Source organism: Pteropus vampyrus, unplaced genomic scaffold (genome assembly GCF_000151845.1).
Source record: "Pteropus vampyrus isolate Shadow unplaced genomic scaffold, Pvam_2.0 Scaffold46, whole genome shotgun sequence".
NCBI lineage: Eukaryota > Metazoa > Chordata > Mammalia > Chiroptera > Pteropodidae > Pteropus > Pteropus vampyrus.
In genome coordinates this window covers 5,126,001-5,142,711 of record NW_011888827.1, presented here as the reverse complement: position 1 = coordinate 5,142,711, position 16,711 = coordinate 5,126,001, and the positions used below count along the sequence as shown (strand labels likewise).

Below are 16,711 nucleotides of genomic sequence, written 5' to 3'. Positions count from 1 at the left end.
CATGATTCATCGTATAGATAAAACACTATTTATGCTTCCACCCAGTTAGTGAACATTTAGGTCCAGTTTTCAGATCTTTTGAATCGAGCTGTTATAAATATCTGTGTATAAGTATTTGTGTGAGCCTATGTTTTTTCTTATGTAAGTACCGAAGAATGGGATTGCTGGGTTTTTTGCTAATTATATGTTTAACTTTCTAAGAAACCATCTTGTTTACTGAAGCGATACTACCATTTGCAATGAACCAGCAGTGAATGAGAGTCCCATTTACTTCGCATTCTCACCAACACTTGACGTTTTTAGTCTTTTTAATTTCAGTTATTCTAATGGGATTGTAGTATATTATGGTTTCATTTGTGTTTCTTCTGATGACTAATGGTATTGAATATCTTTTTACTCCAGTATTTGTCATTTGTATGTCTTGGTTTAAAAAATTGCATTGTTTGATTTCTTATCATGGAGTTGTAAGAGTTCTTCACATATTCTGGATGTAAGTCCTTTATTCAATATATGTTTTGCAGATATTTTCTCCTAGTTTTGGTATACCTTTTCATTTTATTTACAGTATCTTAAAAACACAGGTTTTTAAATTTTGATGATATACAGTTTACCAAATATTTATGATTTGTGGTTTTTGTGTTCTATCTAAAAGATGTTTGTCAAGCTCAAGGTTGCAAAGTTTCTTCTCATCTTTACTACTAGATGTTTTATTGTTTTGGCTCCTCAGATCTGTCGTCTATTTGAGTGAATTTTCATATATGGTGTGGAGTAGGGGCTAAGAATTTTCTTTTTAAATAAGAATACAATTGTTCCAGCAAGATTGGTTGAAAAGATTTTCCTTTCTCCATTGAATTACCTTTGTACTTCTGTTGAAAAGTCAATTGACCATTCGTGTATGAGTCAATCTTGGACTCTTCTGGTCCATCGATGTATGTTATGCTTACTTTGGTACCATACTCTGTTGTGTTAATTACTCTGTTGATTAGCTTTAGAAATAAGTCAGATTAAGTCCTCCATCATTTTTTCTATTTTCAAAAATTTTTGGACTATTCTAGGTCTTTCATACTGCCATATAAAATTTAGAATCAGTTTATCAATTTCTTTTAAAAAACCCTGTAGGGATTTTAATTGGGTTGCATTATCTTCTAACTCATGAATGTAGAACATTTCAGCATTTTTTTAGGTCTTTAATTTTTTTCAGCAATGTTTTATAGTTTTCATTGTACTAATATCGCATATAGTTTGCTATGTTTCTTCCTATTTCATATTTTTTTGTGTTACTGTAAATGGCATTTTATAGGTGTCTTTGTTGTGTAGTAGTTATCATGTTTGTAATGACATTTTAAAATTTCAGTTTATAATTGTTGATTGCTAGTATATAGAAAAACAATTGATTTGTAATATTGAATTGGTATCCTGCAGTTTCACTAGACACACTTATTCTTGTAGATTTTTGGTAGATTCCTTAATTTCTACAGAGATGGTCACATTTATGCTCATGCTAATAAGTGTTCTTTCTATTAAATTTATATACCTTTTACTTACTTTCTTTGTATTATTGCACTGATAGGATTTCTGATATAATACTAAGTAGAGGTAGTGAGAGCAGACATTCCTGCCTTTTTTTTTCTTATTTTAGGAGAGAAAACTCTGGGGTTTTAATTAATAATTGCCTTTTTTAGATACCTTTTTATCAGGTTGAAGAAATTTACTTTAATCCTAGTTTGCTGAGAGTTTTTTGTAAATGATGTAAAATTTAGCCAAACAATTTTTTCTGTATCCATTGAGATCATTTGTTCTTTTATTTTTTATTTTTTTAAATTTCTTAATATGATGAATGACGTTGATTGATTTCCAGATGATGAGCTATTACATTCTTGAATAAACCCCACTTGATCATTATGCATCGTCCTTTTCATATGTTGTTAGAATTGACTTGCTAAAATGTTGTTAAGGATTTTTATGTTTATGCTCATAAGAGGTATTTGACTATACTTTTCTTGTAATTTCTTTGATTTTACAATCTGTGTAATGGTAAAATAACTTGAGGAATGTTTCATCCTATTCTTTATGTGAGAGTTTGCGTAGAGTTGGTATTGTTTTTTCTGAAATATTTGATAAAGTTTACCAGTGGAACCGTCTGATCCAGAAGCTTTTTCTCTGGGAAAGATTTTGACTATGGCATTTATTTTCTTTAATAAATGTTAGGGACATTCACATCATCTATTTCTTTTTGAATGAGATTTGTTAGTTTGTGTTTTTAGGAAATTTGTCCATATCATTTAAGATGCTACATTTACTGGTATATACTTGTTCATTATATTTCCTTTTCATTCTTTTCAATATTTGTAAAATCTGTAGTGATAGCTCTTATATCTGATATGAATTATTTGTGTCCTCTCTGCTTTTCTTGTCAGTCTGACTACAGATTAATAGGTTAATCAATTTTATTGATCTTTTCAAACAACTAGTTTTTGTTTTGTGTTTTCTATTTTATTGATTAATGCTTTGTTATATTTCTCTTTTTTAGATTTTATTTGTGTGTATGTGTGTGTGTGTTTTTTAACTAATTTCTTAAGGTAGAAGACTAGATCATTGTGCTGATATGGCTAAGAGTTTAAGCATTTTGGTATCAGTTTAAGCAATCTGGGGGATTGCTTCTGAGGTTTGTTAGAGCAGGTCCAGAGCAACTTTCAGTTCTGGCCAATTTATTTCAGTACTACAGCCCTTTTTAGGACTCTAGCTAAAGCCTCCTATAGTGTGAGGTCTTTTTGCTATGGCTGCTTGGAGCACAAACTGCTCCCAGCCCTGTGTGAGATCTAAGAGTTGTTCAGCCTGCTAGTTTTTTGGAGGTTCTTTTCATGGCCTCATGTAGTTTTCTCTTATGCACATGCAGCGCATTACGCAGCTAAACACTTGAGAGAAACTTCCTGTGGATCTCTTGAGCTTTCTCTGTGTGCCGTGACCTCATCTCTGGCCTTCTCGCCTGTAAATTCCAGCCGGTTTGGTTTTTTCAGACTCTGATCTTTATTTTCTCAACCCTAAGATCACCAGAGTCTACTTGCTGCCCCTCTGTTGTTCAGTGGTTGGACATTTCCTCCTGGCAGTACGCTGTCAATCGTCGGAATCACAGTCCTGTGCCGATGGAACAGCACAGCCCTAGCTGCTTGTTAGCCAGAGTCATCTTTTTCCATAGATTTTTTTCCTGGTTTTTAGGTTGTTTAAGGCAGGTAATTATGTGTTCTCTAAATTACTCCATCATGGCCTAATAAAGAAGAACTCTTGGTATAATTGACTCATTTTTGATTTGATTTTTACGCTATAATTCTGAGTTATTTCATGTTTTCATCACTATCTTTTTAATGAACTATTTTTGAAGTAGTGATTTACTATTTATAAATTGGGAATATGATAGAGCACAAAAATATTTTCTTATTTGTATGTTTTTTGCATATGCATGGATTTTGTTTCATGCATATGCAAATAACATACAAATAAGAAAATACCTTTTCTGAGATGACCAATATTTTGTTACCTTGAAGGTTTATTGAGACAGGCTGATTCCTTGTAGTATGTGCACATTTCCAAATGCAAAAGTAATAAGAGTGTAATGAGAATGTGAATCATACTTTTACATTTGAAGTTGATCACCTCTATCTAAGCAAAACTATTTCCTTAGTTTTTTATGTGAAATTATTATATCACCTGTGGGTTCCTTGGCTGAACTGCTAGTGACTAACCCTTGAGAAATATTGCTGTAGTACTTTTAAGGATACACACTTTGGTGTTAGACTTATGTCATAGCTCTTACACTTTTAATTTTTAAAAAATGTTTGCAAGTAGTTGAGCAAGATACTGAATTTCATGATGAAGTACCCATTACTAGTAGGATAAATATATATTTTTAAATTAAACTTCTAATTTTGAGACAATTGCAGATTCACACACACTTGCAAAAAATAACACGGTGATCCTGTGTACACTTTATGCCGTTTTCTTTATGCCGGGGGTAACAGCTTGTAAAAATATAGTACAATATCACAACCTGGATATCGGCATTGATAGAATCCGTTGATCTTATTCAGATATCCTGTTTCATTTGTACTTGTGTATATGTGTGTATATATTTAGTTCTGTGCAATTTTATTGCATGTTGTTTCATGAATCTATTGCCAGTCAAGATACAGAATAAATAGTCCTATCACCACGGGATCTTTCACATTGCCCTTTTAAACCACACTCACCTCCCTTCTACCCTCTCTCTTCTCTTATCCCTTACCCTCGAAAATCACCGATCAGTTCCCCATATCTATAATTTTGTCATTTCAAGAATGTTGTATAAATGGAGCATTTACATTTAAGGTAATTTGGATATTTTAGTGCCTAAGTCTGCTGTTGTATTACTCGAGTTTGTTTCCTATTTTTTTGTGCCTCTGTTTCCTTTTACTTGCTTCTTGTGGGTTACTTGAACAGTTTTTAGAATTTCATCTTGATTTACTTATAATATTCTTGAGTGTTATCTCTGTATGGTTTTCTTAGAGGTCGCTCTGGATATTAAAATGTACATATGTGGCTTATCACAATTTCCTTGTATCAATATTTTAAAACTTCAAGTGAAGTATGGAAACCTTCCTTTCATTTACATTCCCTTTCCTTCCCCACGTTTTAATACCATTGTCTTAAGTATCAGGTGATGTAATTTTTGTTTCCTTCAGCAAATATGATTTATGAAGCTCAGAGGCGGATGGTTTATTGTGTGTACTCTTTTTTCTGCTCTATTTGTTTTTCTTTTTGGATGGTCCAAGATGCCTTTTTTTATCATTTTATTTCTGTTTGAAGAGATAAAGGACCAGCAAGTGCTAAAAATCATTAAGGGCAGGGATCACATCTTTTGTATCTTTGTAATATCAGCGATGAACTCAGAGCCTGCTACATAGTGGGCTCTCATAAATTATTTGTTACATCAAAATTTCAGAGTTATTTACAAATACAGAAATGTGTGTGACAATAAAGTTTTTTTTTCTTGCACACACAAAAAGTTGGTATTTCCAATATTTCAGAGTTTAATCTACAGAAAGATCAGTCTTACTAGACTTCAACTCCTAGCACTTAACATAGTATCTAGCATACTTAATTGTTTCTTGATTAAATTAATATTTGGTGTACTTTATTTGCTCATAAAAATGTGGTGTTAGAATTAACTTATCGGTACCTTGGTGACATATTATTTCTATTTCTTCATTCATTCATTCGTTCATTCATTTATTTATTCATTTGGCGAGGCAACTCTCAGTTGACCTCACAGATCGCAAGGACCTCGTCAGCTTACAATCCCTTATTTTTTTATTTTCTACACCTACAGCACCCGGTCTTCCTAGGTGGTCTCTCATCCAAGTACTAACCAGGCCCGACCCTGCTTAGCTTCCGAGATCAGATGGGATTGGGCTTGTTCAGGGTAGCATGGCTGTAGACATATTAATTATATTTTTAAATATTACTAAAAGTTTATGATTTATCTTCTTTCTCTTACAGCATCAAACACTTGGCTCGTTCCAGAAACTAAAGGAGCTATTGTTCAAGGTGGATATGGTCATACCAGTGTGTATGATGAAATAACAAAGTCCATTTATGTTCATGGAGGCTATAAAGCATTACCAGGCAACAAATATGGATTGGTAGATGATCTTTATAAGTACGAAGTTAACACTAAGACTTGGTGAGTAGATTAGGCAGAAGTATGAGAAAATTTGTTACTGTTATATTTTTTATTTGTATAATAGTGTTTATTAAATATTTTCAGGGAGACATTCTTGGCCTTTTCCCATCTTTATTTCAACTAATGATATTCTGTTATGTAGCAAAGGCACAAAATAATATCTTCTATGTAGCCATCATTACTAAATGATTAACTTTAAAATGGTTTCCGATCCTTAGACATAAGTTAGTCTGTGTGTATTACTCATTGGTGCTGATACTTGTTTAATACAGACAAGCAATTTTGTTATTTACTAAAATAACTGTTATTATCTGTTTCAGGATTTATTCCTTTTTACACTCATATTTTTTGTCATTTGTAAATTTTAAAAGCATTTCTTCAGTTTCATCATTTCATTTGCTGTGAAATACAAAGCTTGTAGCATTTAGGTAGATTTTCCTTTTTTGTTGTTTTTCAAATGCTACATTGTGCATCATGTACTGGTCTTCTCATGCACATACACAAGAGTTCATTGAGGTTATGTACTTGAAAATGAAATTGCTGTGTCTGAGAATATTGACATCCTCAACTTTACTACATGTTGCCTGATTGCTCTTCAGGTCACTGTGGTAGTGTATACTTACACCAGCAAGATATGAGTGTCCCTGTTTCTCCCCATTCACACACAGGTGGTAGTAGTGAAGACATTTTGCCTTGGCCAGCGCAATGGATGTGAATGATACCTAGCTGATGTTTTAGTATATGTACCCTGCCTACTACTGTGCATAAGCATCTTTTTGTGTTCACCTGCCACTTATGTTTCCTGTTTAGTGAATTACCTATTCATAACCATAACACTCTCTTTATGTTTGAAATATTATTAATTTTTTATTGGTTGATTTTTCTAGGTATGTGAATTATCAAATAGAATTTTTGTTGTACTCATTTCCCTTTGTAAAACCTGGGAAACGATTCTTTTGTTGTTTTAAGATACTACACAGTCTTCCAAACTTTTAGCATGACACTACTTTATATGTTTAAATGAAATACAGTTTTCTACCAAATTGTGATTTGTTCTACCCTCTTCAGTTTCAAACATGTATTCTAATTTTCTTTTATTTGAAGAAAGAAAGGTAGAATTTTAAAAAAATAAGACTTCTTTTTTGGGTAATTAAAAAAGAAATTGCATTACTTTTTTAGTTTAATAAATTACAATATTTTTTATATTTTAATAAATACTAAAATTAACAAACCACTTTTTTGTTCTATATAATTTTACATTGCATTTTAGTTCCTATTTTAGCATTTCTAATGTTTTCTCATCAGTTTTTGCTATGATAACAATAGGAATTGTGGTTTAGTGATTAAGGCACTATCAATCTGATTAACACTTTTTTGCATATATTACAGATATTTTATCATATCAAAAAAGAAAAGATAACTGCTTCTGTATGAAAGAGGCAGCATAGTTCACAGTCATAATAATGGGTATAGCAATGCTCAGGGAAGGATCTTAATAGAAGTGAATGGATAAGAGAGACATGGATATTATTTGAGTAAAACCAAAATGAGAGAGGTAGTTGTTGCTCGCCACTTGAATGAAATTTGCTCAGAATTTACGTGCTCACCTACCTCAAAATTTCTCAGGGAAGTTTTACATACAGGAATATAATTATCAATCTTGGCAATTTTAGCATATGCACAAATTAACATTGTATACTTGTCCCTTATGAGAGTTTAATAAAATAACTTGTAAATAATTTTGAGGACTTCATTAGAAATATGTTATAGATACATATGATGCTTTACTATTTTGCTGGGTTTTGCATTTTTATTTATTTTTAAATTAATTTTTTATTTTTTAATTACAATTGACATTCAATATTATTTTGTCAGTTTCAGCTATATAATATAGTGATTAGACTTTTATATAATTTATGAAGTGATGCCCCAGATAAGTGTAGTACTCACCTGGCATTATATGTAATTATTATAATACTATTGACTGTATTCCCTGTACTTTACATCCCCGTGACTGTTTTCTAACTACCAATTTGTACTTCCTGATCCCTTTGACTTTTTCAGCCAGCCCCCAACCCCCTCCCATCTGGCAACCATCAGTTTGTTTTCTGTATCTATGAGTCTGTTCTTGTTTTGTTTGTTCGTTTATTTTGTTCTTCAGATTTCACATACAAGTGAAATCATATGGTATTTGTTGTTCTCTGTTTGACTTATTTCATTTAGCATAATACTCTCAGGGTCCATCCATATTGTCACAAATGGTAAGATTTCGTTCTTTTTTATAGTGGAGTAATATTCCATTGTGTATATGTACCACATCTTCTTTATCCAGTTGTTTATTGATTGGCACTTAGGTTTCTTTCATATTGTAACTAATGCTGCAGTGAACATAGGTGTGCATATATCTTTTTGAATTGGTGTTTTAGATTTCTTTGGATAAATACCTAGAAGTAGAATTGCTGGGTCATAAGGTAGATCTATTTTTAATTTTTTGAGGCCTGTTATACTGTTTTCCATAGTGGCTACAGCAATTTGCAGTCCCACCAACAGTACATGACGGTTCCCTTTTCTCCACATTTTCTCCAACACTTGCTGTTTTTGGGTTTTGTGTTTTAAAAAAAAGGTCAGTAAAATTACCAGTGAGCCCTAAAATGATATTTTTCTATTACCTTTAAAGTTTGTAGCATTCTTAAAGTTTTGATGCTTCCTGTTGGTATATTTTTCAAGTTTGCTATGATATATAGATTGTAGTATGCATTAGATTAATTTGTCAAATTTATATATTTTAAAAATTTCTCTTATATGTCCATTGTGTAGACTAATTTAAAATTTTTATCACTGTGGAATTGGTTTTATTTTTTAGTAGACAGAGTTTAGTAAATAGGCTACTTTGTTGAGATATTAGTAAATGTGTCTTTGGAGGAATTATTTTTCAGTGGGAAATGGGTGATTTTAGACTGTTTCCTCTGAAAAAAAATTAGGAATCACATCTTCTTAAGGTATCAGAACTATCAAGGAAGTGAGAACTTGTGGTCAGCATTGAGGAGAGAGGTAGAATGTCAAGGAAGGTGATATTGGCATTTCATGCAACTTTTGTCCTTGAGACAATTATAAATTCTGAAAATTGTCTGAGAAACAGAACGGAGCTTTTGTCAATCAATATGGAGGACCAAAATTGGATTTCTAAGTGTGTCAGGGAAAGGGGAGGGGGCTTGCTACAGACTTAAAGATATAGTCTAGTCCCTGAATTTCTGAACCTACTAGCGAGTATAATCCTACCTTTGAATCATCACATTCTTTCATTGGATTATAGTGATATCCTCATAGCCTACCTAGCTGACAGAGCAAAGTAATCCTGTTGAGGAAGATAATATCACACAGAACCTCGAATTATTTCCTCAGTATATCATATGTAATATCTGGTACAAAATTAAAAAATAATAAGGCTTAGAAAAATACAAGCTATAAAAAAAAAGGCATTAGACACACCCTATAGGGCAATGTTGTTTTCAGATAGAAACTTTGAAATAGTTAGAATTTTATTTTCAAGGAATTAAAATATAAGGTAGAAAATATTAGCAGACAACTGGAAACTTTTTCTAAAGAATCAAATGGAAATTATAGAAATAAAAAATACATTAAATGAATTAAGAATTTCTTAGATGGGTTTAACATCAGGCTGGACACAGCCGAGGAGAGAATTAATGAAAGAGAAGATAGGTCAGAAGGAAATACCCATGCTGAAATACAGAAAGACGAAGGATGAAAAATTAAAGAGGAAAAGAAGTATAAGGGAAATGTGGAAATGGTCTAACAAGATGTAGTTGGAGTCAAGAAGGAGAGAAGCGAGAAAATAATATACAGCACTATTTGAAATCTCAGTGACTGAGGATTTTCAAAAGTGACAAGACATATCAAACCATAATCAAAGTTCCATGAGCACCAAGAAGGATTTGTACAAAGAAACTTACACTTAGAAATATCACAGTAAAACATGAAATCCCTAAAAGGAAGAGAAAAATTTTAAAGCAGCTAGGGGTGGGGTTAGGGGAAGCTTATTCCCTTTAAAGGAGCAACACTAAGACTGACAACTGATTTTTTAACTGAAAAAGTAGATTTTAGAAGACATGGTATCTTCAAATGGCTGTAAGAAAATAATCATCAGCCTAAAATTCTGCACCCAATGAAATAACCTTAAAAATGAAAACAAGAAAAAGATTTGTCATAAAAAATTGAGAGAATTTGACAACAGCATACCTGTAATAAAGAAAATACTGAGTAAATAAAGGAAATGCTATTGAAGTAGAAGAAAAATGATCCTAGATAATGAAAGGGGGAAATGAAAAGAGTAAATCTAAGTGATCATTTATTATATGAAACTATAATAGTAATAAAGTCTTAAGTACATATAAAGTTTAAATGCGTGATAAGAACAGCATACAAGTCAGGAAGGAGGGCATATGGTTTTCAAAAGTCCTAAGGTCCTCATATCATATGGGAATTGATCGAAGAACTAATTTATATTAGACGATAATTAAGTATTTATGTTATAATCATTAGATAATGACAAAAATAAAAGTAATATACTGTATATCTAACAAGGTAACAGAGGGGAAAATGAGAATACTACTTAATAGATTTAGAAGAATACACAAAAGCAATGGAAAAAGAAAAAGGTACTATTTTGATGAATATAAAGGAAGTAGTAAGATAGGCAACAGATATTCCAGTTACACTAAATATGAGAGACTAAATAATTCCAATCAAAAGCTAATGGATTTTGGTTGGGTCTAAAAACAAAAGTGCCAAAAGGGACATTTATAATTTAAATGCATTTATTAGAAAAGATTTTTAAAAGCCTGAAAATCGGTTGTCTAGACATAACCTCAAGAAGTCAGAAAATGAACAGTGAATTAATTCCAAAGAAAGGATAAAGTAAGGAAAACGAAAGAGAATGTGAGATAAGAGTACACATTAATGAAATAAAAATCATTAATAAGATGATACAGACAATTCTTATAGCCTCCCAAATCAACAAAGTTGGTTGTTTGTAGAGTAATAAATGTAAATCCCCACCCAGACTTAGAAACAAAGATTATATTCAAATAACCTATATCAAAAATGAACAAGGACATCACTACACATCCTACAGACATTAAAAGACAATAAGAGCATATGATAAGCGATTATATGACAGTAAGTTTAAAAGATCAAGTAATCATGTCAAATTTCTAGAAAAATAAAACCAGAATTTATACATGAAGAGACAGAAAATTGGAATTATCTTATATCAAAGAAATAGAACCTACAGTTAAAACTCTTGTCCCTTAAAAAACAAACATACAAAACAAGATAAAACCCAAAACTCCCTAGGCCCAGATCACTTTACTGGTGAATTTGTCCAAACATTTAAAAAGTAAATATTCAGGAAATAAAGAATACTAATCCTTCACAAACTTTCAGAGAACAGAAATAATTATCTTGAAATTTATGAGGCTAGCATAACCTTGATATAAGCATGTGGAAAAGGTATTACAGGTAAAGAAAATTACAATGTTAACTTTTTCATTAACATAGATAAAAAGGGGAATCTAACAATTTGTGAAAAGGATAATACATCATTCGGGTTCATTATAAGAATATAATGTTAATTCATAGAAGCAGTAATTAAAACATTACTACAATAAAAAAGTAAAGCTATATAATTTCAAGAGATGCACAGTAAAATTTCAATAAAATTTAAGATATATTTATGATAAAAGCTCTAGTAAGGTAGGAATAGGAACAGACTTTTCACATGGCAAAAGGTACAAACAGAAAAACTTTACTGCGAACATTATAGTGTAATGTTGAAAAAAGTGTTTTTAAGATTAGCAATGAGATAAGGATGTCCACTATCACTATTTCTGTTCAACATTGTATTGGAATTTCCAGCCAGTGCAATAAAGCAATTAAAGTAAAACAGAATAACAAAATATAAAAGATATATGGACAATAGGTTGCTAGATATAAGGTCAATGTAAAAAAAAGTATAATTCTATATACCAGGAACAATTAGAAAATAATTTAAAAGCAATACAATTTATGTTACCACCAGAACATCAACAACCTAAGGAGTAAATGCAATGACATATGTGCAGGATATTTACCCAGAAAACTATAAAACCTTACTGTGAGAAACTGAAAAACTCAATATTGAAGAGATGTCTGTTCTGCTTAAGTTGATCTATAAGATTTAGTGTAATCCCTTACAAAGTTGCAACAAGAAATTGATGTGCCAATTCTAAAATTTATATAAAAATGCAAAGGACCAGCCACAGCTAAAACAAACTATTAAAAGAACGAAGCTGGAGGACTTCTCTACCAGATCTTAGGATTTTGAAGTTATAGTAATTAGGTATTGTTGCAAAGATAAAGAAATAGATGAATGCAGCATGTAAGAATTCCACAGATAAACCTACACATTTTGAGTGCCTAGTTTATGACACAGCTGGCACTTTAGAACCATTTTTTCAATTAATTATTCTAGGCCAATTTGATATGCGATTGAAAACAATGAATTACGGGACCTACTTAACACCATACACGAAAATTAATTTTAGATTAATTGTAGATCTAAATGTGGAAGGTAAAATAATATTGTAGAACAGGCAAATATCTTAATATCCATTGGTAAAGAAAGACTTTAAAAATAGTCATTAAATATTACTATTATTAAAGGAAAAAGAATAAACCGAACTATATAGGTCTAAAAATACCAGTAAGAAGCTGAAAAGGCAGGCTGCAGTATGGGAGATATTTGCAACTCATAAAGCCAACAAAGGACTCTGTTCCTGAAAATACAGAGGAAGTCCTACAAATCAATATGGAAATATCAGATTATTCAATAGAAATAGGCAAGAGACTTGAGCAGAGATTTCAAAAAAGATATCTAAATGACCACGATACATTTTAAAAGGTGCTCAACTTTGTTAGTCACAAGGGCAATTTAAATTAAGACAACATTGAGATACCACTACATGTCCACTCAAATGGCTGAAATTTACAAGACTGCTAATACCAAGTATGTATAAACTTGTAAAAGCACTGGAAAAAACCTTTTGACAGTTTCTGCTAAATTTCAGTACACTCACACACATATGTAATGTATCCTATGAAATACTTAATCTAGTTATATAGCCAACAAATGCATATATATGTGTACTGTAGTCATATGGAAGAATATTCATCACCATGTTATTTGTAATAGTCAATAATTGGAAACAAATGAAATATCCATCGTTAGTTCAAATGGGTAAATTAATTGTATAATCATACAATGGAATGCCGTACAGTAATCAGAATGAAAGAATTGTCTCTGTAGGCATCCATGCAGTTGTATCTCAGAAAATGGACAACACAATGTTGTCCTGAAGAGGCCAGACACAAAAAATGTGTAATGCATATTTTCATTTATATAGAGTTTAGCACCAGGAGAAAACTAATCTATGGTCCTAGCAGTTCTGACAGGGATTGCCTAGGCTAGGAAGAATTCAATCAATAGTGATTGGAATGGGCAACAGGGAAGCTTCTGGAATGGTTTTATACATATGTGTTCACTTTGTGATAATTCATTGAACCATACTCTTAAAATTTGTGTACTTTCTGGTATATACGTTATACTTCATAAAAGTTTATTTAAAAATAGAAATCTGTGTTTGATTTGACTTCTCAGGTTTAATATTATATGCTAACAGTTAATTTTTAATATATGGTTACCAAATTACGTATTTTAGCTATTGTTGGAAATGATTGAGACATAAAAATTCAGATACATCAAAAGCCATTGCTGCTACCCCATAACTTCATGACCATTCGAGTCTGGTTTCTTTACATTTAAAGAATAAGAACAAACATCCTGTATTCACAGGATTTCCTGTTTCTCAAAAATGATTTCTTTTATAGTGTTAGGATGTTTTATTAATTGGTATTATTCTTTGCTAAGAGACTTTAACTTCATTGTAATGATTATGGGTACCAGGGCCATTATGGTCTTGATTTCTTAGCCTTGTTAAATGCGGTATCTCATAACATTCTTTGCACATATGTTTGTAAAGCTGACAGTAGGAGCCTACATCTTCAATGTTCTTCTGTGCCAAGGCTTTTCTCTGATAGTAGAGACCTCAGAATTTTTTTTCTTTTTCGGCCTATTGTTGAGACCCTTTCCTCTATGGCTGTATGCCTTTAACCTGTGAAAAAGCATAAGAAATTTTAACACATAAGGGACGTATTAAACATTATTGTTTACAACTTACAGATGTAACTTTAAATTTGGAAGTTTTTTTCCATTTTTTTCAAATGAGAAAAAATGATTTCAACTACTTAGGTATATTAAAAAGATAAGTAGTGAGTCTAATGATATAGCTTTGGTACTAGTTTAATTCTGTACTTTAAAAAAATATTTGAAATCACATATACTTAGAATATGTTTTTATAATGATGCTACATCTGGTTACATGCAATGATTTTTTTCTAGCTTCTTAAATTTGATATTATGGGAGCTACTTTTACATTAATTTTTCAAAGCTATTTTATTAAATTGTTGAGTTTTATGATTTCTCTAAAAACATAGCTGTCAGAGATTTGGGAAAGTGAAACAGGAAAATTTTATAAATGTGTTATTAGTTAACTACATTTGAGTAATTACTGATGAAGATGCTATTCAAGTTCATTTTTCTCTTATTTCTCTGCATGATTTTTGTTGAAATCTTTTCAACAAAAATTATTGACTTTGTATCAAGCATTGTGTTGAAAATGATCCTAAGACTTCCTCAGTAAGGGAGACAGATAACTTAAAATTTTATGTAACATGTATTTGTGGGAAATAATAGAAATATATAATAAGTAGTATAGCAGAGAGATTTATTAAAATGAATATAAAATATTTATATAGAAAAATGATTGTTGTCTTTATGAACTGATATGAGATTTGGAATTTTGGAACGCCTGGTTAAAATCACATATTGATCATTTAAAGAAATATTTATATAGCTTTATCTTTTAAGGTAATTTTGAGATGTGCAGTACTTATTTTTTCATAGTGCGTTTTTTTATAAACTTGAAAATATTGCATATGGACCAAAGACAACATGAAAGTATACATATATAGTTTCAGAACAATAAAGAAGTAAATACCATTTCTACCTAAGCCAAGAAAGAGGACATTACAATACTCCAGGGAAGCTCCCATGAGCCTCCATGTTGGCACTCCCCTCATCATTTCCCAAAGTGGTAACCATTGTTCTCTATATTGTGTTACTTCTTTTTTTGCTTTTCATTATAGTGTTTTGTTTTTTTTTTACCTTCTTATATGTATTTGCAAGCAAACCATTCATTTAGTTTGTTTTTGTATTTTGCATGTATTGTTTAACATTGTATGCTTTCCTTAGTTTTTTAAAAATCAACTTTATGTTTTGGAGATATATTTTAATAAGGAGAGGCAGACAATAAAAATGGAAATAAGTAAACCTTATTTTAAGTGGTAGTAAATGCTATGGAGGAAAAAGCATGGAAAGAGGATAGTTTTAGATTGTTACACTTAAATAGGATGACCAGAGGAGACATCACTGAGAACACATTTGAATAAAGACCTGAAAGAGGTTAGAGAATGAGCCATGCCAGTATATCTGAGGGTCAGGTGTTCTAGGCAAAGGGACAGCTAGATTTTTACAGGATCATTTTGTGTGCTGTGTTGTGATTATGATACAAGAGCAGAAGCAAGAGGACCTGTAATAATCTAAGAAACATGATAGTATCTGGGACCAAGGAGGCAATGTGCAGGTGATGAGAATTGATTGGATTCTGAATATGTTTTCAAGGTAAAGCCAAAAGAGATTGGGTAGACTAAGAATTGGAAATAGAATGGAAGAGAGAGATGAGTGAAAGATGCATCAGGCTTTTGGCCTGAAGACTTGAAATCATGGAGTTGGCATCAATTGAGATGACGGATTTTCTGGAAGGAGTAGCTTTGGTGTGACACAAGATTTGAAACTCAGTTTTAGGTATATTTAATTTGAGATACATATTATACATGCGAGTGTCTGTGTTAAATAAGTGGCTGGATATAGGAGTTTGGGGATCTGGTTAGAGAGATAAGGATAAACAACCAGAAAATGAGACTGAGAAGTAGTTAATGAGTTAGCAGGAAAACCAGGAAAATGTGGTGTTCTAGAAGCCGAGTGTGTTTCAAAGAGTAAGTTTGTCAGAAGCTGCTGATCGGCAAAGTAATACGAGAATCGAGAAGTGATCATGAGATCTGGCAAACTGGAGTTTTCCGCTGACCTTGACAGAAGTTCCAGTGGAATGTTAGGGTGAAATTCTGATTGTCATGGCATCTAGTCAAGATAGGAGAAGAGAAATTGGAGGAAAATACTGACAAGTTTTCCGAGTAGTTTAATTGTAAAGGAAGGAGAGAAATAGAGTAAAAGGGAGTAATGGAGGTGGGGCAAGAGAGGTTTTTTGTTTTTTAAGTTTGGAGAAAAAGTTATATTTGTTGGCTGATAGGAAAGATCAAGAAGATGTAAAAAAATAATGATGGAAGAAAGGGAAAAATTTGCTAGTGAGATGTACTTAAGAAAAACCAGTCGCAGTGGGATCTAGTGAACAAATAGCGAGAATAGCCTCTAGGAGCAGAAACATTTTACTCATAGGACTAGAAGAGAAGGCAGGTTATATGAATACAGTTACAACTAAATGGGTAGATGTGCCGAGAGCTTGTGAATATTTTGAATTTTTAAAAATTCTTAGTGAAATGGGAGGTGAAATTATCTGTAGGAAGTGAGAATAAGGGATATTTTTTGGAAGACTGAGGTTTGACAAGAGAAGATGGAGTATGAAGTGACTATTTAGGAAGGAGGAAGAGCAAATGGATTAGGGAAGTATGGTAGGATTGCTGGTGGAATTGTCCTGCTTGAGAGGCCCTTACTGTGAGAACATAGATCCTTTTTTAGATTTTCT

At 31.8% G+C, this 16,711-nt stretch overlaps 1 protein-coding gene and 1 pseudogene across 3 annotated transcripts in view; one reads left to right on the top strand and one right to left on the bottom strand.

The window, feature by feature from the left end:
- Positions 1 to 16,711, top strand: part of ATRNL1 (attractin like 1) — a 572,934-nt gene that overhangs the window by 52,017 nt on the left and 504,206 nt on the right. For all 3 annotated transcript variants that reach the window (XM_023530113.1, XM_023530111.1, XM_023530112.1), the window contains one exon: positions 5,533 to 5,716. In XM_023530113.1, the coding sequence (XP_023385881.1) occupies positions 5,533 to 5,716 (184 nt within the window). The remainder of the gene's footprint in view (positions 1 to 5,532; positions 5,717 to 16,711) is intronic.
- Positions 5,354 to 5,472, bottom strand: LOC111739071 (annotated as a pseudogene).